The sequence below is a fragment of the Streptopelia decaocto genome (genome assembly GCF_964273445.1).
Source record: "Streptopelia decaocto genome assembly, chromosome: 13".
Lineage (NCBI taxonomy): Eukaryota > Metazoa > Chordata > Aves > Columbiformes > Columbidae > Streptopelia > Streptopelia decaocto.
The window spans coordinates 5629160-5656132 of NC_138668.1; the positions used below are offsets into that span (position 1 = coordinate 5629160).

A 26973-nucleotide genomic window follows, 5' to 3' on the forward strand; every position below is an offset into this window, starting at 1 on the left:
TCATCTGAAATCTTGACATTAGGCGTGCAGCATTTTAATTAGCTTTGTTTAAGCTGGAAATGGTGGATTTTGGTTCGAGGTGGCCGGGTGTGTTTTGTGTCCTGTGGAGGCTGCATCCTCCTCCCCTCCCTGTCTCTGAAATCCATTAACGGGTTGGCTTTAAAGGTGTCCAGAGGACACTTTTGGCTTTTTTTCCAAATGAGTAATGATGGGAAGAACACCAGCTTCTCCAACGGGTGGGTTTTGTTTCTGCTGCTTTGGTAAATTGTCCTTTGTACGCGGCAGGAGATTTGCCAGGGAAGGTCGGTCACGTCGGAGGTTTAATGTTTCCTGCAGATCATCCGAACGGTCCCTTACAGATCCATTTGCTGTTGCTAAAAATAATTCCGTTAAAGTATTTCTGATTTCTTTTATTGTTTGTAATTTTCAATGTATCATCTGTTAGTTTAGTTGTTCAAACACTGAATTAAATAATAGTTGATCTAAACCGTCTCTTTCTTTGTATCAACAGGGAGGTTTTGGAACTTGGAAGCCTTGGTGCATAGTTCATGTCTCTGACCATCAGCATTTCTGCCTGTTTGTGTGTTTGCTCATCTCTTTGTACTGTGCAGGGAAAGAACAACTTCCCAACGCTGTTGACTTTTTGGCATTTGTCCCGTAATTGCCAAAAAACTGCGGCTTCCTCCTACGTATCCATCAGATCTCTTTAAAATCAGATGAGTTTTGAAAGCAGCTTTTTGATTTCCTGAGATCCGCGCTCAGCCTTCCTTCCTCCCGCTCCCTCTTTCTTCCTTTGTTCCTGGAGGTTAAAGCTGTGGGTGTTGAGGTCCCGTTAGTCATTTCGGCCACTTCTGAGCTCATCACGTTAAAAAGTGCCTGGATTAAACCATTCCTGAATTACAGTGATTTACATCACCGAAGCTTCGTTACAATTAGTTACTTCAGACAGAGGGGATGTCCTAAAGAACACAGCAATAACCATTTTCTTATCTCCCTGTGATCCTGAAAAATAACCTTCACTCCAGACACAGCAAATCCCCTTTTAGGATCAGAAAATTAGTACTATAGGTGCTGTACTGCAGTGGTTTTCTCATGCTGTCTTGTATAAATAGTATCCTACTTTTTTTGGTTGGTTGGTTTGGCTTATTTTTTTAAGGTTTTGGGTGTAAAAGGTGGTGCAGGGGTGTAACCAAAAGCTCCATGTGTGGGTTAAAGTAGTTTCTGGAGTTCGTCACCACTGAAGGACGTGGGCCCTGTGGTCATTTATCTCCATCCTGGTGGCTGTTGGCTCAAGCGCTGTTGTGGTTTCCTTGGACGAACGTGGTTGGTGGGATCTGGGCTGTCCAAACACCAGCTTCTGCTCCACATCGTGGGGCTGATGGTGCCTCCTGGGTGGTTGCCGTGTGTGTTCCATAGGCATCTGATGGTAGGTTGTGTGTAGATAAGCGTTTGTCATGCCGAGTGGTGGGACCACGACCATGGCTGGTGTCTCTGGCCCATGCACTGGTAAGAGCAACCCGTTGGGAACCCATGTGCCTGCGAACATGCAAGATTGTGCTCTCTTCGACTCCTTTTCACCACCAAGACCTATATTTCCTCTCCTGCACCATGACGACCTTTCACATTCAACTGAAAAATTGGTCCTAACCTGCTCATGGTCTTCTCACCAGGTTGAGGTTACGCCTTTGTTATCACTCTTGTGGCCTGTGGCTGTTGGGGCTTTGGGTGGATGTATCTGTTTAGAGGTTAATGAGCTATGCAGCCTTTTTTCCCCCCTGTTCTGTGTACAAGCTACACTTTAAAGGCACTATGTTATGAAAAAATAAGGGAGGCAGAGAAAATTTTAAATGAGGTATACTTCAAACTGATGGGGAAGCCCAGTGGAGTCATCCCTTGGTGAGTATTTATCATCTCCTGCAAACATTGAAGCTAAAACATGTGCTTGCATGAGGCTAAAATGTGATGGGAATCTCACATGATGCAGCAGGAGAAATTTGTGTAATATGCTTTTTATTTTGAGAATTCCTTGTGTCTGCTAGCAAAATAGCTCGCCAGGTGCCTTCATGGTATTGGTTTTAATTTGTTCTTGCTTTGAGTGTGCAAGTGGGGAATGATAGTTTTGAAATGGTGAAGAAAGCAAGCTGGTTGAGCCGTGAGGCTCAATGTTGCCATGTTAACCATGTTAACAGCTGCTAATGGTTTCTTAAGCTGCCAAAGTAGCCTGGAGATGGGTTTAACACCCAACAGACACCTGTTTTTAGCAATTTAGCTCTGCAGGCACATGGCATGGTACCACAGGGGTCCTGTCCAGAAAGAACAGATAAAATGTGTTCAACAGGTTGCTTGAGAAGGTGGAAATCGCTGGTTTTCTACGTCATCTGTGGGCTTTCTTGGTGGAAAATAAGCACAGTAAGAAGGAATCTGACCTGGAAGAGATGAGCATTAAAAGGGTTTTTTGGTATTTCAAACTCAGCTACACCTTCCAAAGCCCTTGTTGGTGTCGTTCTATCAATCAGAGGACCCTTGTGTCCTTGGTTACAGGTCCTCCCAAGGTTCAGAATGCCCTGCAGATGGGAATAAGATGCTGATTCTCACAGACGCTTGGAGGCTCCTGTTCCATTTCTGAAAGAGTCCACTTGTAGCAAGGCCAAGTTGCAAGATGACCTTTCCAGAAGTGTTAGCCCCAGGGTGCTGTCAGAGTTCCCACGTGCTGATCCCAGCATGACCTTAAGTTGGAGTAGACTTACTCTTCTGACCCAGTCAGGCCCATATCAGCTCTTGATCAGTGCTGGGAGGAAAACATCAATTTTGCTGGTTTGGGAGGTGAGGGTTCAGTCTTTGCCTTTCTTGTCCTTTGGGTATGTTCTGGTTTTGCATATTTTCTTTTTAGCCAAAAGCTCCTGACTCTGTGCACTTGGCTGTGCCATCGTGTATTCTTTTCGTCTGATCAGCGTGAATTTGCACTGAGAATTTGTTAAGTGGGAACGCTCAGACCTTGCAGAACATGCTGCTGCACCCTAATGCAACATGTAGCACCAGCACTGAATGGATCGTGTCGCCTGGTCATGGTAGCATCACTTGTCCTTGGCCTCTCCTTTTGTTCTGTGTCTGTTCCCAGCTCTGTTCTTCAACATCTCGTTTCACAGTCGGTCCCCTCCATCACTTCCCATGTAATTTATGAAGTCCTCTGTGTGGCATGTGATTTGTGGACTGTTGCAGGATGCCCAGCTTTTTCTTCTCCCCCCATCTTTGTGTCCAGCCTAAATCCTGCTGATCTTTGTCAACGTTTATTGATGGCCATCATTGACCCTAATCCTAATAATCTGTTATGGGGAAAGTGAGGTGAATCCCTCGCTGCAGGAGGTGAATCCAGAGGAGATGTTAGACCCCTATTGGGTTGTCCTGGGGCCCAGCACCAACCAAGCTGTGCCTGGAGGAGGCTGGTGGGAACCCTGGGAAGCCGACACCTTCTCTTGGCTGTGACCCACTCCTGACACTCATTCCCCTCAGCTCACCAAGAGTTGTGGCACAGGGCTGGTGGCTCTTGGCCATGGGAGGATTTTGAGGGATGGTTTGAGGCGTTGAGATGTCCCGTGAACAAGCAGTAGCTGCTGTGGTTCCCCGTCACCAGGGACAACACACCCCTCACTTGCATCTTCTCCTTGCCTTGATGGCCACGCTTCAGAGATGCTGGTGCCCATGAGTTCGTATGAACACAGGTGAAATTATTTTCCTTACTTTAAGACAGAGTAATTAAATACAGTATATACGGATCAAAATGACAGCCGCCCACAGAGCTAAAAACAGGAAATCCATTAACTTCATTATTTAAAAAATAAAATAAAAATCCTCCCAACTGATTCCTCTGTCACTTAAAGTTCTGCATGGAAGGAGGGCTAATTTAACGCTGCATTAACTCACTGTTATCACCCTCCTGTTACCTAAGTAGTTTCTAATGACTACCCTGGAGAGCACTTGGAAGCTTTTAAAAGTTTTTATGCTAAATTTTTTCTTTTTTCTGTGTGGTTTATACTTTAAGAACAAAAGTTATTGATAACATTTTCCTAAATCTTCCAACAACATCCAGAACTATTCTGTTGGCTGCAGAAACGTGAAGTATCACCGGTCTCTTATCTTTTTGGCAGATGGGACGTTCAGAATGTTTGATAGCGGTGGTGTTTGGGGAAAACGGAGTTTGTGGGAAGCTTGTTGGGTTTTGGGGCAGCCGCGTGTCCCGGGGGTGGGAGCGGAGGAGTGGGGGGATCTGCTCTTGCCCAGATGAGATGCCAAAGGGGACTTTGTCCTTAAACCCTCCAAGCTTTGGCTTTTATGGCTCTGAAAAGACTCGAGATGCCGTGGGGCAGGCGGCTTGTGAGACACGTCTCTTTGTTCTGGTGTCGCTGAGTGAAAGGCACCACCGAGCTGAGAAGCAATAAATCATCGTCTTTCCTCATTGTCTTTTCCTCAGAGCTGTGCTGTACCAATTTTTTCCTTTTTTAAGAATCTCCTCCTTTCTCTGTCCTAGTTTGGATGTGCTCTATTACACTTATAATTCTGGGCTTTTTGGGAGGGTGACTTCAAAATGAAGCGTTTTTGCTGCTCTGCAGCATTTTTAAGTCTTGAAGTTGAAATTTCTCCTTTGTATCGGTGGAAAAGTGAGCTTTGCTGTGCTCTTGAGATGTGTGTGATGCTAACGCCTGGGCTTAAATTTCCCCCTGATCAAAGTTATTTTGAAGTTAAGCCTGGCATGCGTGCTCAGCCTGGCGGTGGAGGAGATTCAGAACAGCTCTCTGACATTATTAACAGGGTTTTCGTGTTTACAGGCTGTGTTGTGGAGAGACCTGGTCTTTCCATTTGGAACCAACAGGAATTTTGTCCATCGGGAGCCCTGGGAAACTTTTTAAACTTCATGCAAACTTGAACATTTCTTGGATGTGCTCTTTGCGCTCTGCTTTTCACTGAGATTTGGAGAGCTAGAAAGTGCGGGGAGCGAGTCTGTCCCCTTGGTAGGTTTGTTGTCCTTCTGGAAAAGGAAAAAATGGCTGGAAAAGAGGTAAAAAGGGGCAATGTAGCAGGGGAAGGACAGCTGGTGGTGATGCCTCAGGGAGCGCCTGGAGCTCCTCAGATGCAGAACATGACTGGCTTTGGTGCGAAGTTTTGCAGAGCGAGTTACAGCGATTCACTGAACATCTCTCTCTGCTTTGCAAGGGTTTCCTTCTCCTGCAGTCTGAGCTGTTTGCGTCCAGCTCGTGTTCTCCAGCCTGGAATGGCTCAGCAGTGGCTGGATCCTGCTCGCTTGGGGTTTTGGTGGCACCTCCAGCGCCGCGATGCTCGTCCCCTGTGCCGGGGCTCCTCCCCTGGCACATTGCAACAGGTGAAACTCCTGCGTGAAAACCAAATCCAGTTGAAACTGGTGATAATTTTGCTGTGGGTGTTATTGTGGCCAATATTTCACACTGGAGATAAAATTGTTTGCAGTTGGCTGCAGGTGCAGTATTTTAATTTATTGGTGGACATGTTAGGAAGACACTTAAAAATGATGCAGCTTTTTTTTTTAGGATAGTTGAGAGCTTTGCTTTTCTTTGAGGAAGCTGTTGCTATGAATGATACAAGTTGTAACGATTTACAGAGTATTTTGTTAAAAAAAAGTAAGGAAAAAGCAAAAAACGTCTATTTCCCGTGAGTGTGTTGTTTTTGGGGTCTGAGATTTATAATTCATAGTTGGACAATAGGGCTAGGTTTGACCTGACTGTCCTCCCTTAAGGCAATATGTACTTATTATCATAAAAGAAGCGTTGATACGTCAGTACAGTTCTATGCATTTTGTAATTCGATCTGTGTTTCTGCAAATGGGAGCTGAGTGTGGGTGGCGGGTGGAAGGGGAGGATGGTGATGGGGATGAGCGGCGGGTGCAGAAGCAAAGAGCATCCTGGTGCAGGGCAGGTGAACACCCAATTAATTCCTCAGCATATCGCTCACCGCTCGTTTGCATCGCTCGAACCGCACGTGGTAGTTGCGATGAGTATTTGCAAACTAAAGTCTGTGGTCAGAATATCCTGTAGTCATCAGCGTAACCCACGCTCCAACAGGTGTTTTAACGCTGTAGCTGGAATTATACTGGATTTCAGGGAGGTAGGGAGGAGAGGCTCCCGAGCAGTTAATCGGATTCCAGTGTAAGTCGGTCTGGATTGAGTATCTCCCTGGTTTTGGCTGCCGGGACGTCTGACACACAATATTCATGTGCAGACAGCTGCAGCGGCCGGACCCGGCTCCTCTGCTAGAAAATGTGTGTATGCTGTAGAAGCATTTGTCTGTGCATGCAAGTGCGCTCTCTATACATTTTATGTGTAGCTATGTAGATACAGAGAGAGACAATTTGCATTATCCCATATTTTAGGAAGGGGAATTAATAAAAGTAAATTACCTTAACTGTTTCTACCATAGTTAGGTGTAGGGTTTGATTTTGACCAGATTATTTCTTTTTTCCAGAAAAATAGATTAATTGATGATAAGAAACTTATCTTTGGACCCGACTATTTAATATTTAGTTCTGAAGGCTTTCTGCCCTTCTCTGCCTCATTGCTTTCTCCCCGTGTTCCGTGGTTTGGGGACATGGGGCTGGTTGGGGACATGGGGCTGGTTGGGGATGCGGGTGCAGCCAGGAACAAGCTGTAATAACTTGGCTGTTTTTTTCACCAGGTGTTTGATGGTAAATAATAAAGATGAAAATTGTAAATCTTAATTACATAATGCTATATAATCTATATTCCATTAGAAATAATATTCTCTATAGGGAGCCATAATGGGGTTTCGTTGGACTTTTCTGGAGACTGTTCACACCAAATTGAGTGGGGTTTTTATATGTTAAGCACCAGTAACGTTTTCTACGGCGCATCAGATGCCTGTGTGACCGGCTCGGTGAGAGCGTGTGGTGCCGGCGCTTGCGATCCCTCTTTCAAACCGCAAATGGTTTTTGACTCTAGAGATCTCTTGATGTTGAGCTAAATTTCCGAGCTGAAAGCTTAGACTCCTGGAGGTTTTGTATAATTTTGAAGAAGAGAAACATCTGAAAACCCTACAAGGAAAAGGGGAAAGCTAATTTGGGGGGTTTGTTTTTGTTTCCTGCCCTTCCCTATCTTCCCTCTCCACTTCTCTCCCCAACTGCCCCGGCAGAGACCTCTAGAAAATGCCAAACTATGGATTTTTCGCATCAAGTTCCGAGCATGTAACAAACATTGGAAACGCGTGTGGGGCAACTGCAGCCGACATTGGCAGTTTGTTTTATTCCTTTTTTTCCTTCCCGCCCCCCCCACCAAAAAAAAAAAGTGGCTCCCTCTCCGGCTGCGCGGGAGATAACAATGGGGCGCTTTGTGCTGCTCTGCAGCTGCTGAAATTTGACTAGATCCAACTGAAGAAAACAGGAGCAGGTGGGTCAACAACGTGACCCTTTCGTTCCCAGCAGTATCAGTGTGTGCCGGGGCCGGGGGTGAACCCCGAGACTTAACCCGGGTGTGAGGATGGGTTGGTGTTGAGGATGGAGATAGCCCTGATGCCTCTGAATATCGTGGGGTTTGCTGCCATTTATAAAATGGGTTTTACTCCAAAAATGCTAGGATTGGGAAATGTCACTGGATGTGACAAACCGGCATCGCGACAGGGTACAGATCTTTACTCCATTACTGGTGCTTTAGTTCCCATATTGCCACTTGTGTGTGGGTTTTTGTGATGCTCCATGGATGCTCCCAAAGCCGCCAATGCCCAGTGTGTGTCCGCCCCTCTCGCACCCAAAATCAGGGTTTATTTAATTCCCTCTGTAGGTCTGCCCACATCTGCGCTTTTGCTGTGCTAGAGCTATCCTAAAAAAATACCCAGGGTGGGAATTTCTGCAGCGTGGAGAGGGGTTTGGTACGTGGTTCCTGGTACGTTTGGTGGAGATGGAGGATGTGGTTGTGTTGGGCTCCTTGGGCACCATCACAGCAGCAAATACATCTTATCAGTGCTGCCCGCTGGATAGCAACAAGAGGAGGACAGGGAGAAGAATACTGTTATGACTTAGCAGCACGGGTCGGCTAAGAACTGCTTGTTCTGAAGTCCTTCTCTTCCAAGGTGGGATGACTTGCTTGACTCTTTGTAGGTGTCACGGTGTGTTTGGGCTTTGTGAGCCTCGGAAGCGCTGTTAGAAGGTCGCAATGCTCAAACTCCATCCGTGTTCAGCAGGCACATGGTTACAGCCTTGAACCTGTCTAAAATTGCAAGGGATTTGGAGTCTGAGGCTTTTAAGGGGGAGACAGGAACAACTGTTTGTAAGTCAGCAGTTAGAAACGCGAGGTTTCTGTTGATGGATCTTGTAATCTTGCTTTCGAGTATCAACTTACCATAAAGCGAATGTGATACAAAGCAGAGCTCCCCCTTTTTACACTGTGCTGTGGATACAGTTGTGATGTTCAACAACGTGTTCACGTCCTTGAAAAATTTTCATCATTTAGCTGTAACTTTAAGTAGAAAACATGACATGCGTCTCGGATAGTCCAACCATCACAAACACTTGCATTGCCTATGGGGCAGGATCAAGCATCAAGGCTTAATTGTTTGCATGTGATGAAGCTTGTAAGGGGACTAACGAGTTACGGTCAGGATGAGATGGGTGCTGAACGGGGAAGGGGACAGCAGTGACAGCTTTGGCATGTGGTTGGGAGCAGGACAGGTCCAAGGCGAGGAGCTGCTTGGGGTGAGAGGGAGATGGATGGAGTTGGAGAAGGAGCCGCTGGTGCCGAGGGCAGCGATGTGGCTGTTTGAGTGATGTGTGCTGGGATGGAAAATTGATCTGCATGACCACATAAGCAGCTGTGGAGCCTCAGCCCATCAGGAAGCGGGTTGTTAATAAATCAGAGGCTCCCTGTGCATATCCGCATCTTAAACTTGTTTTTTAGCAGGAACTTGCTGCGATCTGAAGGTCAGTAGCAAAGCACTACACTTCATTGAATCATTTTGGTTGGAAAAGACCTTTGAGATCATCGAGTCCAACTGCTAACCCAACACTGCACTATCAAATTTGCCCATTGCCATCGATGGGTGCTGGGCAGGATTTAGCCACGAGCCGAGGGGGTTTAGACGGAGACTCGTGCGACGGCGCTGTGACCGGAGTTTGTCCTTGGCTGCACTTGCAGTTAAACCCTGCTTGGTGCCGGCTTTAGCTGCACCCGCTGCCAGCCCCCCTTGTCAGCAGCGGGTAATTTAAGAGGCTTCTCCCAACAGCTGGCAGTGCTGGTTACCCCGCTCCCCCCTCCCTGGCACGGGGCACAGTGGATTATGCTCTTGGCCGCGCAGCCGGGAGCCGGCGGTGCCAGGATTCAAACTTGTCGCTTCGGAACAAGAAGCACAGGTGCGGGCTGAACTCGTGATCCTCGGGGGCCGGCGCGTACCGGGGGGCTCTGGCTTCGGGTCGGACACACGCGTGCTCGTGCACGTGTCCCCGTGCGCTCCGGTCGTGTCTTTAACGTGCAAAAATACATATTGCGCAAACCATTCGTGCCCCTTCCCCTCCGCGCAAACAAACGCCCCCCGAGGAGTTTGGTTTGAAAATAAGATTTAAAAAAATCACTGCTGCTTCCTGCTTGGGGAAAGATGAAGCCGCTCAGCAAAGGGAAATACGTATATAGGGATGTAAAGGCTATTTGGAGATACAGAGGTGTTCGCCTCCCTGCTCAGCCATCCAACGAGCATCCTATACAGAAAAACACAGCGATTAACATATGAAAATGCAGATAACAGTGGGATTCTTGTGCAGGCAGAAGCAAAGGAGATCTGCTACCATTTTAGTGCCAGTTAAACCCGCAACTGCTGTTCGGGGCTGGCCTTAGTAACAATTAACCTTTCACTCTTGGCGATAGCCATCGCTTTCTGGTGCAGCTGCTTTTATAACAATATATTTCACTTCTTCTCTCAGATGCGCTAATTTTGGTGGTCGGGGAATCCGTTCTAGAACCACGGGGTGTATGGAGGGAAAATGGGGATTTTTTATTTTAATAGCTGTTTGATGTATAATAATAGTTTTGAAAAATATTTACATTTTGATTTAAAGGACCTTGTGTAAATTTAGAAAAAGGAGGAGACTGCATGACTGCTGTTTCAAATATTTTGGAGCAAATTCAGCGTGGTCTTGCTCGTGTGACAGCATCAAACCAGGGGTTTGAAAAATCTCGACTTGCTTGTGCAATCAGGTGTCTCAGCCTGGAGCTGGGAGGAATTAAAGCCTTTAATAGGGGTTTCCCTGCCTGTTTGGGCTGGGTGATGGGATGTGTGATGGACCAAACTCTGTAGTTGCCATTTGAAAATCAGTGAAGTGCCTGGGGAACTCTTGGGAAGGAACGTGGCTACAAGTGACCCGCAAGGACTATCTGCTTCAATTTATGTAGACACATAGATGGGAATATCAGCATCTTAAATAGCTTCAGGTTGCTGAGATTTCAGGAATTGTCCACAATACTTTGACATTTAGTATCCTTTTCATTTTTTAATGGCTTCAGAGCATGATTATATCACACAGAAATATTTGAAAATAATTGGAGTGTAATTGGAGATAGGATGAAGTTGGAATAATTTGCTTTTGGCATCAGAATATTGTTACTGGAAAACATAGTGGAGGTTGGACTTCACCTGTCAAAACAGAACTGCGGAGTTCTGGCTCTTCCTGAATAATCATTTCAATATTTGTGCTGTGCTGGAAAAAAAATGCAGATTTGCATGAAATAAGTTACAGTTTTTCTTCTCCAAAGAATCTGGTATTGAGGGTGACAGTTTCATTGTGTGGTTACAAGGTTGTTCTTTGATCTCAGCTCAACTCATACTCACCGAGAGGAATTTTGCCCAATCCAGCAATGTGTGAAACCGGCTTAATGGACTTTATTCATTATGATTTCTCTTTATGATTAAAAATTCAAAGCTTCTGATTGCACGTTAACGTTGGTGATTAATGTGATTTTATTCATTATCTTTTGAAAATAAAGACTGCCCCGTTTTGGCACAAATCCAGTAAAGTCCATGGGACCATTGATAGTGGAATCTGTGGCATCACTGATCAGTTTTGTTCCTGGATCCAGTTCCAAAGGCACTTAAATCATGTTTTTCTTTGCTTTGTAAAAGTCTGTATTTATTTTCTCTTGCTTTACATGGCATAAACTAACTACATAAACAACAAAAGTGTTGGTGTGTGAACAACACAAGCCAATGCACCAAACGTAGCAGCACATCATTTACACTGTCACTTAAAGCATCTGAATTCCCAGTGTGCGTGATGTGTGTATGGGGACAGAGTTGGTACCTAAGTTCCCCCAAGTTAAATTTAAAAAGCATTACAGATTTGGGGGGCTTTTGTTTGTTTGGTTTGGTTTTGATGTTGTTTTGTGTGTGTGTGTGTTTGTGGTGGGTTTTTTGGTTTGTTTGAGGTTGTTGGTTGGTTTTGTTTTGGGGTTTTTGTTTGTTTGTTTCTTTTCCTTCTTGGGTGTTTAAAACTTGTGAAAGGGTGACTGATAGGACTTGTGTAACAGCTGTTTTCTCTCTCTCTGATGTTGGCCCTGCAGGCTGGGAGTCGCAGCTCCTGGAGACGGGGTTCCTGGGGATGTTCCTGTGCCCGCTCTGGACCCTGTCCTGCCTGCCCCCGCACACTCCTCCTCCCACCGTCGTCATCTGGGCCTTCCGCTGGCTCATTTTCCGCATCATGCTTGGAGCGGTAAGTGAAACTGCACATTGTTTTGCTTTTTTTGGAGGTGGCAGCAAAAAGAGCATCTCATCCTAGCAGAGAACCTCCCCCTGGTCCGACACAGCGGTGTCCTCTGGTTTAAGAACTTTTCTGGTTATAAGGAAGAAGCAGATATCAGGAAATGCTTCATGCTCTGGTTCACAGAATCTTTCAACCTACTATTAATGTTTATTTTAAGGAGGGTAAACATAAGAGTAACAATATCTGTGCTGATACATTGGTGCTGCTCTTGTGATTGACTCTTGAAAAGGAATAAAACTCAAGTTTGAGACTGGAGCATTGTGGCTTTTTGAGAAGATGGTCGGGAATCCTGTGGGTAATTCCCAGGAACCAGGAGCTTTACCCCAAGTTCTTTTTTCGCTGTGTTTTACTGAAATGTCATTCTCTGCCCTGTGTTTTCAAAGAGAACAATAACTATGTTACGGTGCCAGTGCCAATGGAAACTCCCAAGTAGCTTGTGAAAGAATCAATCAGAAACTGACAGATCTTTGTTAAAATAAAAGTGTGGTAGGGGTGTTATCCTGTCATCTGGATCTGCATTTTGGACTTTTCAAAATATCCCAAAACTTTAAACTGAGGATCATCACTGTAGGAGGAAAAGCACGATGCCAACTATAGAAATAATCAACAGACTGTGACACCAGGTGTAGGGAGATGCAGCTGATTTTCTTCACAAGTTACATGATCACCAAGTTCTTATCCTGCTTTCCTTTTAAACTGAGAGTCTGAGCTTTGCTCTGTGCCTGCTAATTTATAATATAGAATCTGAATTATGGGACAGGTTGGATATATAGGAAAACGGTGCTCACCAAACGTCTTTGTTACTGTTATCTCTGTGCTGCCTCTTGATTTTTATCTGGAGAGCAATAACTCTCCCGTTATTTTAGGGAGAGCCCTCTGCAGAAGAGCTGCCGCCCCTCGAGTCCCTTGTCTGTCTGGGTTACTGATATATAAGTAACAGGCATGGGAGAGGAAAACATGGAAAGGTCATTAAACGGGGATCTATACAAGCAAGTGGAAATCGGTGATTGATGGCATCTTTAATGTTTTGGGGCCCAAACACGTGTACGTTTCCTTCTCGGCCGGGTAATGACGCTTGCAGGCACCGGGCAGGGGGTTTAAGGCGTGAAACCGAAGTTTCCTCCCGGAGCGCGGCAGCACCTGCTCGCGGGGCAGCTTTGATTTCTTCCCTCGTCTGGGCAGGACCTGAGGCCTGTGCGCAAATGTGGGGTGACGGAGGTTGTTCCCAGGGGTGGGATTGGCAATCATGAGATTTTAGGCCGAAGGAAAGTTTGACATTCCAGCATGGTTCTCTGGAGACGCTTCTAGCTGGCTGGGATGAGGTTTTCCTTGGAAAATGCCATCCTCCGAGCTAACGATATTCCCTAGGGTCAACTTGGTTTTCTCACCTTGTGCTGCATGAGCAGCACCATGTGCAGGTTTGAAACATATTAAATAGGCAAGTTTGTCTCTCTTTTGCAACGTGATGGCTCCCAGTGAAGATTTCAGGCTCCTACCCCGCAGTTCCCCTGTTTTCTCCGGTCGGTTCCTGTATCATGAACAGTACGTGTTGGGGATTTCACTTTTTTCCCCGTTCAGCTTATCATATTTGGGAACTTTTTCCATGCAGAGCTCTGGCAACCAGAGACTCTGCACTGAAGCACAAGGATCTCCTGCCAACGTGAACACTGTGCTGATGCCCATTGCAGCCCCTCTTGTTTCACCCTGTGAAGAAACAGAAGATCAAGCCCAGTAGCTGCTGGACACACAATTAACTGTAAAGGAGGGAGACTGGACCTAAAAGATGTTATTTCCTAACCCGAATTGGTGTGGTTGTTGCCATTGGTCTCCTCAGAGCACATTAACCATCCTCTCGAAAGCTGCCTGTATCCTGTCACCCCACATGCTTGTCCACAACCTCCTAGTTTAGCAGCATTGGAACAGCAATATGTCTTTGTATTTTCTGCCGCAGAAACCGTAGAAACCCACAGAGCTGGTGGGAGACGTCTGAGCAGCACACGGAGCTCCTGGATGTGCTGTGCCTGCTCCCTGGCTTTGCTGCTGCCTTTTCCGTCGTGTCTCCTTGTTACTCTCTCTCCTGCTTAGGAGAGATTAATTATTATTAATAATTATTCACATATTGCTCCCGACACTCAGCAGCATGCCCAGCCTGGTCCTGTTTCCTTCTCTCTTAGTCTTAACCAGGTTTTCTGCTGCTGAAGTATGTGAGCGCCATCATCCTGGCTGGTGTAAGGGAGCCTTGTTGTTTCCTGGCTAATCCTCCCCCAAAAAATCATGTCCAGATCTTGCTTTATTGTGCACGCCTTCCCCGAGGGCTGCCTGGGCTTGCTTAGGGGAGATACAGCACGTGAGGAGTAAGATAATCCCAGCTGTGTACTTGGGGAGCCGCAGAGCACGGGCAGGCTCTGGGCCTGGGCTTTGGTTGGCAGCAAGCGCTGGGCTGAGCTCAAATATTGCTGACTTTTTAAAAGGCGTAATTACATGATTCAATCTATATGTTTGATGTTCCTAATAACCCATTAGTGCAGGATGTAAAGACGGATGCTTCTTAGGAACACGCATACGCAACAGAATAACGGTCCCTTTGTGTGAACGAGCAGCTTGTTAGGAAATAAGTGATGCAAACAGACATTTACGGGGCTGATTTGCCTCAGAAGTGCTCGGTGACTTGGTGTCTTTGTCGTTTTGCTTGTGATTCTCCGTCACTGATTTCTTGAAGCCTGGAAGATGCAAAGTGTTGTTTTGTGGTTCCACAAGAGTCAAGAGGTGGGTAAGCAAAGGTGCGTGCTCAGCCCGTCAGGCGTTAACCAGGGACGGTGCCCAAACCGCAGCGATGTGACAGGGAACCAGCCCGTGCTGGCAGTGAGGGGCTTTGCTCGGCGATGTTCTCTGGAGGTAATAAGGTGTTTTGACATCTGCAGCTACCCGGGGAGATATTGAAGGCACGGTGCTGCGCTCTCAAAGCCTCGACCTTTTCTCAAGTGTAGATATACACATATATCTATGTCTTTCAGCAGACGGATTTTGTTTTCCAGCTGCTCTGTTCCCCATAGGGCTCTTGTTGGACTTGGTGCATTTGATGGGTTTGAGCCATTGAGTCAAACTGCAGATCTCTGTAATCACCTGATCCCCAGCAATGGGAGTCGTTGGAGGGGTAACTGTGCCTCTTGGATTCGGTGGAGCAGCATCTCCCCTGCATCTCACAGCTTTTCCAAGCCAAGTCACATCCGTGCTATCTGGGCTTCGTGCTCTGGCCGGGCTGTTGCGAGGAGTTTCTGGTTTAATTACTGGGCTCTCATCATAGGCTGCACTGGGTAAGGCTGTGGGCTTTACCTCTGAGATGGGCAAGTTTCTGTTTAGCCCTTTCTTTTTTGGTGACAAGCAGCAGCATTGCTGACGAGCTCTCCTTTGTCGGAAAATATAATTTGTGGCTAATACCCCATTCAGCAGATGTTAGTCCCGTTCTTTTTTTGCAAAAGACTTGAAAGCAGATGACAACTTGGCCAAGTTCATATATTCTGTGTAATTACCTGCTGTGGGTGAAAACCATGTGCTGGGGAATCCAAATACCTGTGCGGCTTGTGCTGGGGCAGAGGGGAGCAGCTGTGAGCTGATGAATTGCCAACACCGTGTTGCTGAAATTTCATAGTAGCTCTTTGCATCCTGAAAGTCGTTAGTGATTGCATATATAAACCATAAAATACAGTTCCTGTTTCTTCATTAGTTGTCTACAAAAATGTTGCGTGCGTACTCGCTCAGAAATGTGAGAATTTGACTTTTGTCAACACCTGTGTGCGTAACTATAGTAACACTGATAAAACTTAGAGAAAAATACACGTGAGAAGGGATAGGAGTAGGGGAACGTGATTTAACTGGATTTTGGGAAGAACCCTGGACCAGGTTTGTCCTTGGAGCCCCTGCAGGCAGCACTTGGTGTCCAGGCACCCCCAGTGGGCCTGCAGAGGTGATGCTGGTGACCGTAGACGTGACTGATGATTTCCTCTCTGATACCCAAGGGTTGTCTCTGCTTGCTACATGCAGCTCCTCTGGTCTCACACCAGAGGGGTTTTGACAAAAGGCAGTTAAATGTGGGGCTGTTCCCTCCTACCAGCACATCTTTCTGTCCACGAAGCAGATGTTATCAGGGTGGGTAATGAGTTCAGCTCTATCTCTAGCATTGCCTCTCCCAGCTGGAGCTGCTGAAGTTGGGTGGTAGCGATGGGACAGGTCAAAGACTCACCAGGTCAAAAAGCAAAGCAAGTGGCGAGTCCCCTGTGAAAACCACCCCGCTGCTGGGGATGGAAAATATGACCTGGGCACTGGGATGGGGAAGCAGGTCCTGGACGGAGCCAGGGCAGAGACTGGGCTGAGCGCAGGCAGAGCTGGAGCAAGGAGCTGGGCACCTGGTGCTCACCAGAGATGCCGCGTTGTTCCCAGCGAGGTGCCGGGACCCCTTCCCGCTAGGGCGGGTTTGTCGAGCCCGGTGCTGCCAAAATCCCGCACAGCCAGGTTCGAGCTGCTCAGCTCCGTGCCAAGATCTGTCCTCGCACCATCACATCTTTGGCTTAACGGGGAGAGCAATGAATAGCAGGCAGCTTGGAGTGGAGGAGACACGAGCGGTTTTTATGGGGGTGCACGTTAGCGTTGGCACGTGCGCTGTCTGTCCCGCTCCACGTTGTTTGAGGTTTGGGGATATTTGAAGTATGCATGTAGGTTTTTAACAAGCGTGTATCGGCCGTGCAGGGCCTGGATTGCTGTGGCAGACGGAGCGAGTCGTGCGAGGGAACCCGTTTTACTGCAGCTCCGTGCGGCTGCAGCCGCGCAGCCGGTACTTGTTGGGGCTGGTGTGAAAAGCGGCGTGGAAATGTCATTATCCATTTGCAACTGGTGTTCCTCCTGTAAAACGCAGGGCACCCAAATGCCTTTAGGTCAGGTTGGACTTGAGGCCAATGAGAAGCAAGAGCAGAGCAAATGCCAAGTGTTTGCTGCTTGGCCACGATGCTGTCAGATGTCAGTGGTCCCTCCGTAAGCGCCCAGCAGTGATGGGCTTAAATTTATATGGCTTTTCATCATCTCCACTGTCTCCTGTGCCTTTTCCATCCCTTCCTTTCTTTCTGTGGGATGTGAATGGGGATCCTGGCAGTTCCCTGTATCACAGCTGAGTGCTGGTGACATGGATCCCATCCCAACAAGGGATGTGCCCATGGGGGTATCCGTCAGAAATGGTGATTGAGGAGGTTAAACACATCGAGATTCCCACTCTCTTGTTCCTACAAGCCTCCTGTGTCCCTGTTTCATGACATGCTACACAGCTTGTTTGGGCTGTTAATGGCCAAGTGGTCATTTCTCAAGGATTTCCAATAAACACTTAATTTTGCATCAGGACGGGTTTGCAATGCTCTGTTAGGCAGCTCTGCTGAGGTGCGTACATTAGCGGGGAGAGTCAAAGGATTTGATAGGTGACGTTTGCCAGCTTGGTCTGGTGTTCTGTACAAATAATTATCATTATAGAAGATGTAACAGGGAGGTGGGGGGAAACCAAGCATCAGGGCTGTAACAGTCCATTGAGAAACTGGAAATAAATAGGGAATTAGGGTGGAGCTGTGTCTTGCAAAGGATCACAGACATATGGAACAAGTTACCAGGGAAGGTGGCTGGAGCAGAGAGTATAAGTGAGTCTGAGACATCTTGATTAGTTTCTGGAGGAAAGGATTGAAGAGTGTAGTGAAAAAGCAGGGAAACAGGATTTAAAGCACATTACCACTTTAATTTAAAAGTGCCCAAAGCAAGGAAATTCAGATTTAAAGCTGCCAATCTGTCAGTGGCTGCTGCAGGTGTCGGGCTCTGTGTGCAGATGGGTCCGTGCCCTGCGGGCTCCGGGCAGCTTAAGCCAAAGCCTCCTGCTTGCCCCAAGAACCAGACCCTTTAATATGTGTGTTATATAAAAATATTTATAATATACATGGATTTTTATATAATAATCTTATAATAATCTGCTGTATGTGTGCCGTGTTCTTGACGTCTTCCTTGTGCGGTGCTTGTAAGACCATTGCAGGGGCTGCTCCTGCTGGTGGGCACAGGAGGAATTTCGGGAGAGCCAAGCGCATCTTTTCAAGCCGTGATTTGTGACTTGGTCCCTCCCCTCAGTTTACTTTTTGTAAGCAAAATTTCTGTTTATTTTATTTTTTCCACTTTCTGGATTTCCCTTTCTGAATGTAATTACGGACCGACCCCCCCAAGTCCCAGCTCAGCCTCTCCGAGCTGTTCGAGTTCGTCCTCGGAAGAAGCTGCTGCAGAACAGGAGTCCCGGAGCATTTTTTGGCAGGGACATAGAAAATAGTTTAAATCCTCTAGTTTTTCAAGTCTACACAAAAGATGTTTCCCCTTTTACAGGGAGGAAAAAAAAATAAAGTGGTAGTCTTGGGAAAAACTACTGCAAACCATTTATAATAATTAGCAATGAATTCTTCTGCTAAATTCTCATAATTGTTTCCTAGTAAATATTGGCCATCTTTCACACAGAGATGTGTTTTCATGGAGAAAAGACCAATTATTTCCAGATCAAATACCTAATGATATAGAAATAATCTCTTTATTTTTTATGTTTCTTTTAACCAACAGCAGCGAATTATTTTAGAAACTGGTGGTTCATGTTAAACTCTTCATTTTTCTTGCTTTGTTTTTTGCTTGGATTCTGTTAAAAGTGTCGTAACGTGGGTGGCATTTTAAAGGTTACTGGAAAGGGTGGGGATGTGATTAGCTAATAAGGGAGATGAACTTTCTGGCAAAAATAAGACTTTGAAGCAAACAATCTGGATGCCTGTAGTAAAATTGCATTAGATGTAATGAAATCAAAGTCAGTATTTAGGCTATCTCTGTAAATATAAAAAAAGAAGAGAAGAATCAAACGGATGTAGTTGTCATTTCAGTGACAAGCATGCCCTGATCCTGGGCATTATGGCTCTGAAATTGAGAATAATTATTCTAATTTGTTTTATTACATTAGCGTGGGTAGGAGGGAAGAAAGGGCGCTTTCTTTTATGGCTTTCTCATTATTCATCGGCGAGCGCGGCGGGGCCAGGGCTCCCGGCTCCCGCGCCGGGGCTTCATGGGAATTTTTGGAAAATGATGTCTGCAATGTTCTGACCTTTGCCGTCCCAGCTGCAGCCTCCTCCTCTCTGCAGGGATCCCACACTTGACTCCTTAGCAACCTCCTTTGTGCCTCTGATCTCTCTCCATTTGTCTAGTAATAGCCCTTGGCAGGAAGACTTGTTGTTCCTTCGGTGGCTGTAAAAGGCCGGGAGCCGCTAATGCCAAGTGCTTTTGCAAAATCCCTTTCACCAGCCCTTGCAGCGCCGGCTTCAAAGTCAAGCAGATGCTGGTGCGGTTGTGGTGGCTTCTCAAAGGGTCTTTCTGGTGGCTGGGGGGGAAAAAACAGCAACAAATAAACCAAAGGAAAAATCAGCACCAGTGGCTTCTCTTTCAGAAAAGTGTTTTCCCATCCGTTGAGGTGCTTTGCAGTTGTGTTTTGTGGTGACTCTGGTTTAGCTTTGGACCAACCTGCGCTGGTTGCAGCAGAATCTGGATGTTCACTTGTTCTGCAGGTGGGACCTGTCCTGTGGGTTCACAGCCCTGGGGACATCTAAACCCCCTCTCTGGCTGTGCAGGAGGTTACCAGGCAGGCAGGGTTTGCTCACCTGAAGGCTGGTTGTTCCACAGAATCATGGAATCCCAGGTTGAAAGGAACCTCAGGGATTATCTGATCCAACCTGTCTTGGCACAAACCCGGTCTAGACAAGCTGGCCCAGCACCTGTCCAGCTGAATCTTAACAGTGTCCAATGCTGGGGAATCCACCGCTTCCCTGGGGAGATTATTCCAATGGCTGATTGTTCTCATCAGGAAAAATTTCCTTCTCGTGTTCAATCAGAATCTTGTACTCATCACCCCTCACCTTTTCCATGGGACTCCTTGTATGAAGGGATCTCCAGCTGCTTTGTACCCACCCTTGAAATACTGGAACATCTGGAGCCTGGTCCTATAACCTGCTAATGCTGGACCTGAACTGATGTTCTCTAGATGATGGGGAAGTGCTCAGACCTGAACAGGGCTGGTGGTGGGTTCTGAACTGATGTGCGAGGTACAGAATAAAGCTTTTTAAACAGCAGAGTCATGTGAGGAGCATTAGCTTGTCATTCTCTTGCTAAGGAAGAAGTATCGTAGCCTGTTATTTCTCTCTCTTTTAATGGAAGAAGCAGGCGAGATTTGAATTACCAGCTGTTCATGTAATGAGAGGTTTGTATGAACATCGGGTAAAGCTCTTCTTAAAACCCTTAGTTTGCTACTGTCAGAGTTATGGAAAAAGGTTTCCAAAAAGCCTAAAACCTGTGTCACATCTTCCCTGTGTGGCATTTTCAGGAGAAACGAATGAGACACCCCTTTGTGGCACGTTTTATCCAGATTGTCTGTCCTGCACCGCGGAGCTTGAACCCTCTGGCAGAGCCCACGCGCGGGTTTGCTTAGGTCTGGCCCAAATCCATGCCCAGCCCTGTGCCAGAGCACTCTGCAGTTGGAGATTTGGCCTCAGAAATTATGCAGATATTTAAAAGTATGCAAACAACCTCCATAGCCATAACGTGAGCTCAAGGCATAAAAGGACCATAGAAAATGTATTGAATTTTCCAAAAACTGGAGTCCTTGCTGGTCTGGGGAGTTAAATATTTTTCTTTTATGAGGTATATTGGAAAAAAGTGGCATAAAATGATGTTGTGGGGCTCAGCGGCAGTTTGACACATCCCACAGGACTCTGTTGCTGCTGCAGGGTTGCACCCTTGAGCATCTTTCCCCCAGTGACCGCAGCATTTGGGCATGAGATTTATTACTGAGGTTGAAATGAAATGCAGAAAATGTTCAAGATTTATCCTTTCAAATGCAGAAAGCTGGAGCAGACCGGGCAACCTGGTGTTAGAACAGCAGGAAAACTCAGATTTCTTTGGTGTTTCTGTTGTGGTCTAAAGGTGGTGTGTCCGGATTTGAGCACTTCGGGTACCGAGGTCTGGCTTTGTAAAGCTCCTTCCTCTTCCGTTAATTGGGGTCTAAATTACAGCTGGTTTGTCTTTAAAATGCACTGGTGTGTATCTCTGGGAGCATTTCATATTATCAGAAAAATTAAAATACAAAATTTAGGATTGCCCTTCGTTGAGAGCTTTTTCTTTTTCCCCCCACCTCCTGTATTGTGAAGACATGGAAAGAAGGTCTTTAAATTGACTCTAAATTTATAGCGCGGGTGCCCCGTACCCCACCCTGCTCTGCGGAGCCGGTATCAATAGGGGTTTTGCAGACATAGCTTGAATCACCAGGCTTCTTCTCGGCTTCCCGTGCTATTGGCCTGTCTGTACCATTTTTTTTTCAGAATTAATTTTGGGCTGAAAAAGTCTCAAAGAGTGCTTTGTTCCTTCTTGACACTCATTCCGAGTGAGGGGGGGGAAAAAAAGAGGAAAAAAACGTGGAAAATCTGACATCTGCATTGTAGAGAAAAATCAATAGATAGGGAGGAATATAATTATCCCCCACTCCTGAAAGAATTTTTAAGTTTTTTTTTTTTTGTAACAGTGACTCACATCAGCTTAGAGCTTGAATGACATTTTAATTATTTAGGCTTTTTTTGGTGTCATTTTGCGTCACGGGGGCGCAGCAGCCTGGAAGGGGAACGGTTGGGCAGCACCGTGTGCGGGACACGACAAGGAAGGATTTGCCGTGTTGGGGTTGAGCCGCTTCCTCCCCCCTGAATCACATTTGCTGGCATTCAGTAAATAAGGAAACAGTTTATCTTCACTGGAGATGTTTCACTTATACAAAGTCTAAAATCCATATGGAGCTGGCCACCGGTTGGCAGACTCTGGGTGTTCAACAACCTACTGCATTTGAAGGAGAATTTCTTAGTCGTAAAGAGTTTTCCGCATGCTTAGTGAGTTTTATAAACCAGGCTGGTTCGGTGTCTTGCTGGCTGGGTCAAGTCCTGCAGCAGGCATGAGGGTAAATGTGGGTTTTGCTAAGAATTTGCTGCAAAATACTTCTTTTTCCCTCTGATTTGCCCAGGTAGGTCCATGGCTATTTTTTCTTAAACTCTGTAGTAAGCTGGGCAAAACAGGGTCTTGTTCCATGTAGTTGATATCTCTAGTTGACATATAAAATAAGAGCACAGTGACAAATGTTATCTGTGACACCTGCAGTTTGTCCAGGGCGTTCATCGGCTGAGTTTGGGAAATGCCATTTATACGTGATGGACGCAGAGTAGGGCTGATGGATGGGAACTGCAAGGGACCAAACGGAGCAGGGGAGAAGGTTTCGAGCGCTCTTTTCATTCTGGATGCTCATTCAATCCAGGGTGAACACTTTATAGTTCTCATGCGGATGGCAGCGTGAGGTTTCTGAGCGTGTGGAATGGCCCGGAGCCACAGTCAGCTGTAAATTAATATGACAAAGATCTCAACTTTCCTCTTCCCCAGGCCAGGATTTCTTATGACTGGAAGGGGTTTGTGTGCACAGTCCGGCTGCCCCGAGCTCGGCCAAAATCATCAAACCCCGGGGTCTTTGTAGCCACCGTCCCATCAATATGAATTTAATAATTCTGGTTAGAGCTGGATTCAAAGCAAGGCCGCGGAGGTGAAAGGGCAATTGCTGGTTCACTTAGCCACCTGTTTCCTTCCCTTTAGCTTATATTTAATTTGTATTGCTGAATACCTTTCCCTTCTGATATGCAAGGCTTTGAAAGTCCCTTCACCCACCCGCCATGTGCAAACAGAGCTGGTGTTTCTGGGGGTGCTTGGTTTTCTCCTGGGATGTGAGCATGCATTTGCCTTTATCAAGAAAATAAAAATACACTTTAAAAGCCATTTTCCTGTCCGTCCCCAACACATACATACACTTAATAGTTTTATCTAACAATTAGTGTGGATCATAAAAAGGGAAAAGTTCAAAACGTTCTAAAAAAATCCCTATCTCCTGCCCATTAGTCTCCAGTCCTTATGTCAAAATAAATGCAGGATTAAAGTTTTTAGGTGATGCTACCAGGAGGTGGCTGGAGGTGTGAGACCCGATGGCCATGTCTACACGTGATTTTGGGGATGCGAGCCCTGCTCTCCAAAGTGCTGCTAAATGATTTCTTTTCTTCCCTTGTTTTCCATTTGATTTGCCCATCTCCTTCACCTTTTGAACTCTGCTTAATCTTTGCCCCAAAAATATTCCTTGCAAGATGTTTGTAGCTTATGTCCAAATGAGAGGAGGGTCTTCCGGGTCTTCTGGAGTCTCATGGGGTTGTCCCATGGGCATGTCCTCTGGCTCCTTTTCCTTCTGGTCCCCCGCAGGACTTTGTCACATCCACAAAGAAGACAGTTTGGGTCCATCAGGGATGCACTCGCTTCTGCTTGTCAGAGAGCAGGGGATGGGGATTTTCCCCCGTGCTTTGATCTGTGGTATGGCAGCGTAATCTGCTGCAGCTGTGGAGCCCAGGCCAGTTCAATATACACCGAGAAATTTTGAAAATGGATCGGGAATTGTTAGCAGACTGAAAGAAATCCGGGGAATGTCAAACTCCAGCAGATGTGGGGATCCCCATTTCCTCCCTTCCCCGTTCTGTCCTCCTGTGCTCACTTGGATGCAGATGCCATTTCTCAAACTGAGTTTGCATCTTCCAGAGAACAGGAGCTGACTTCCAGAAATGTCAGGAGAGTCCAAATAATTCGGGGAGAGAGTGTAGAAACAGAGTCGACCCGAGCACGGAGCAGTCGGTTTGTCCGGTGTGTCCGTACCCAGGATGCTCATCTCCATACAGCAGGATTATTTAGCGAGCTCCCGTGGCTCCTTCTCCTTTCGTGCTCCTCCTCAGCAGAGATGATGCTACAGGGCACGCGGGTTTTCGTGCCCTTCATGCTCTTGTTTCTTGGTCCCACTTCATTTGAAAACTGGAACACTCACGTGTGAGCGTGGGAGTGGAAGTGGACTCGAAGACAGCAGCGGGGTAAAGAAGATTTGAAACACCCCCTAATTACGAGAGTGGGAGTTTTCTGTGCTGAAAAACAGATTTGATATTAAAAGCTCTAAGTGACTTTCCTGTTTGAAAGCTTTGTAGTAAACAAAACGTGATTAACTCGCTTAGTGACTCATTGCAGGAAGCATTTTGATTTTCATTGTGGTGCTTTTCTATCATATACTTGTTTTAATTATCCCTGCCGAATAATAGAGCTTGATAACAGCTTGGGCAAGGTAGGAGGGAAGGTCATCAAGATAGCTGTCCTTTTTTAATATTCCAGCATTCTTACACAGAGCCTTCCTGAGCATCTGTCCTGCCACTGACAGGGCTGTCGGCTGCGGCACATCCTGCGAGATGCTATCAATGTATCCTGTAATTTTAGAACAGATTTGAGGGGCAGAGTGAGCTGCGGATGATTCGGGAGGGGGAGATGAAGCTGTGACTGTTGACAGATAGTCTGTCTTGTCCTTGCCTCCCCGGCTCCAGCCGCGCAGAGTGATGGAGAAGAGAGTGATGGGATCTGCTGAGTAAACCACCAGAGAGTAAAACCGCGGAGCAGCCGCGGTACCCACCACTCTGCTTTCCCATCCCACCAGTCTGATATCGCTTTGCATCCATTGTGCTTTTATCTGGGCCTTTCTGGACCAGCTCTGCTAGGGGTTTGTGTGGTGGTGGTGCTGGTGGGGGGTGGCCCTTTCATGATGCTGCCGAGATGCAGACCAGTGTATTTCTAGATCTGAGCTCCATCTCGGCTGTGCATGGAGCCCCCCCAGCCATCCCCATTGTAACTTGCGTAAGACAACAACATGTGTGAGGTTCGAAGGTGCTTCTCCTGCTGCAAATGTAAAGAAGCTTCAGGATGCTCCTGGTGTAGCCTGCAATGGGTCCTTACAGAAACTCCTTGGGTTTTTCTACTAAGGAAGTCAGGAGCATTATAATTAGGGGCAATGTCAGAGGTAGGAAAATACCCCCTAATTGTATGCAGATGATAGAGCCGGTTCAGCCTTTTGACCAGCGAAGCTTTCCTCAATTTGGGATATTGTGATTGTAATCAGGGACACACATCAAAGCTGACCCGCATACCTTGGGGCTGGCACGGCTTGATTGCAGCAGGCTCATCCCTGCCCAGGTGTCTTTCCTGCTCTGGACGACTGATTCCTTTCTACTCTTCATCACCGAGGCAAAGAAATTTAATCTCAATGTTACTGCCAGCCCTGGAATGGACCCACTGATTTGGAAATTTCACCCTCTTGTTGCCCTGAAATATCAATGCACAGCAAGCTCCGATACCTGCTTATTTCATCGCCAACCTCTAACCTAAGGTGGAGCAGACCTGTCATTAGCGCATTCATCTGTGTTTAGATCTGTCAGCTTCCTTCCCCTTCTCCTCTTTTGTTTCTCTAATTACTTTGATTGCATCTCTATCCAGCTCAGGGGTCCCCATCCCAGCCTGTGTCACTATTTCCTTTTCTACAGGCAGCAGAGGCGGCTTTATGAGAGGGAGACACGATGTGTTTAGGTCTGCAGGGAACTTTTCGGTGTGTTTTAACATGTCGCAGTGGCGGAGCCTTGTTTTTCCTATTGCTTCTCGATGTTCTGCACCTCCCTGCCTTGTACCCAGCGATGCTGGAAGCTGATACTGGGAGCACTGGGTTGCTCGTAGGTGCTCTGCAAAGGCTCAGGTGTGGGTAAAGCATCTTCCAGCACCCTTAAAGCGACACGTCATATTCCACAAATGTTTCGCGTCACGTTTTCCATAAACAGGCAGTGGAAGGAGCTACGTTGGAGCTCTTGTTGCGTTATGATCCCTTGGGGACAGGGCCTGGGCTCCAGATGTGCCATGGGGCATCATTCCAGCTGTTACAGGCTCCCCTGTACTTTAACCAGAGTATTTGGCACCTTGAGATAATACGTTGACATACAAGGTAAAGTAAAATAGAGTATTTGTAACAGTCATTTTTGTCTTTATTTTTCCCCAGGGTCTGATCAAAATTCGAGGAGATCGCTGCTGGAGAGAGTTAACGTGCATGGATTATCACTATGAGGTGAGCGATCCGCACATTAAAACTCATTTCTCTTGTCTAGTTTACTTCAGTAGATAATTTTCCCTAACCTTTCCTCTTCTGCCAGGCAGCTCTCCATGTTTTCTTTCTTTATTGTTGCCTTCCATCTCTGGCAACACCGTCAGTGTCCATGGGCCAGCTCAGTGATGTGATTTTTTTCCCAAGCCCCATTTCTTTTTCCCTCCCGTTCCCATCACTGACTGATTCAGGAGCAAACCTGAGAGCTCCCTCTATAAAAACGTGACAGGAGAGGAGCAGAAGGGGCTTTTCCGTGGTATTGTGCTGAATGCTTTCTGCTTATGCTCCCAAAATGCAGACATTTGTAGACAGAAACAGAGCGTCTCAGTGCTCACCAAGATGCTGAGCGTTAATCGTTAGCAATTCAGAATGATACGGTTTTATCTTTTTGACATCTGTTTCAGTGATTACATTGCATTCTGATTATAAACTGTGGTTTGTATTCTGGCTCTGAGAGTTGTCTCCTCCTTGATTACAGAGAGAGGGAGCTCAGCTTCCCCTCTCTTTTTACCTGTATTTTTGCATTTGCAATTTGTATGAACAGCGTTAAAGAAGAAATCACTGCGTACAGCAGCGTTCCACTGGGCAAGCAGCTCTGCTTTAACAAAGGAAACAGTACTGAAGCGATATTCCCATCTCCAGATTAACATCAGCACCACTAAAACTGGCACGCTATGGTATAACACCTCTGATTGATAATCCATGTGTATCTAACGAGCGGGTGCGTGTGCTGCATCCATTGGCAGGAGGCTGTGAAGGCTCAGCCTGGTGCTGTGTTTGTGCCGGGTTGGTAGGACCTGGGCACCAATCTGTGCCACCGTCACATGGTTATTTTCAGCCCATCAGTCCCTGGAGATGCTCCTTTGGGGTGATGTTCTCAGCGGAGCTTCCTCACGTCTAGAAACCATTTCCCGTTCCAGTTAAAGCTGGCACAGCATGACTTCTCTGACCTGCCAGATGTGTTCCATGGTGTCTCCTGTGAATTATGTTTTACGGGGTAGGCGCGCTGAGAGTAGAAATAGGGACATTTCTTTAGGACCTCTGTCTTTCCACCCTTGTGTGAGGAGAATTGTGTGCCAGGGAC

At 46.6% G+C, this 26973-nt stretch overlaps 1 protein-coding gene across 1 annotated transcript in view; it reads left to right on the plus strand.

The window, feature by feature from the left end:
* Positions 1 to 26973, plus strand: part of LMF1 (lipase maturation factor 1) — a gene marked incomplete at its 5' end in the record, with an annotated part of 179673 nt that overhangs the window by 43556 nt on the left and 109144 nt on the right. Inside the window, 2 exons of the mRNA XM_082064404.1 lie at positions 11580 to 11728; positions 25788 to 25853. Of these exons, the coding sequence (XP_081920530.1) occupies positions 11580 to 11728; positions 25788 to 25853 (215 nt within the window). The remainder of the gene's footprint in view (positions 1 to 11579; positions 11729 to 25787; positions 25854 to 26973) is intronic.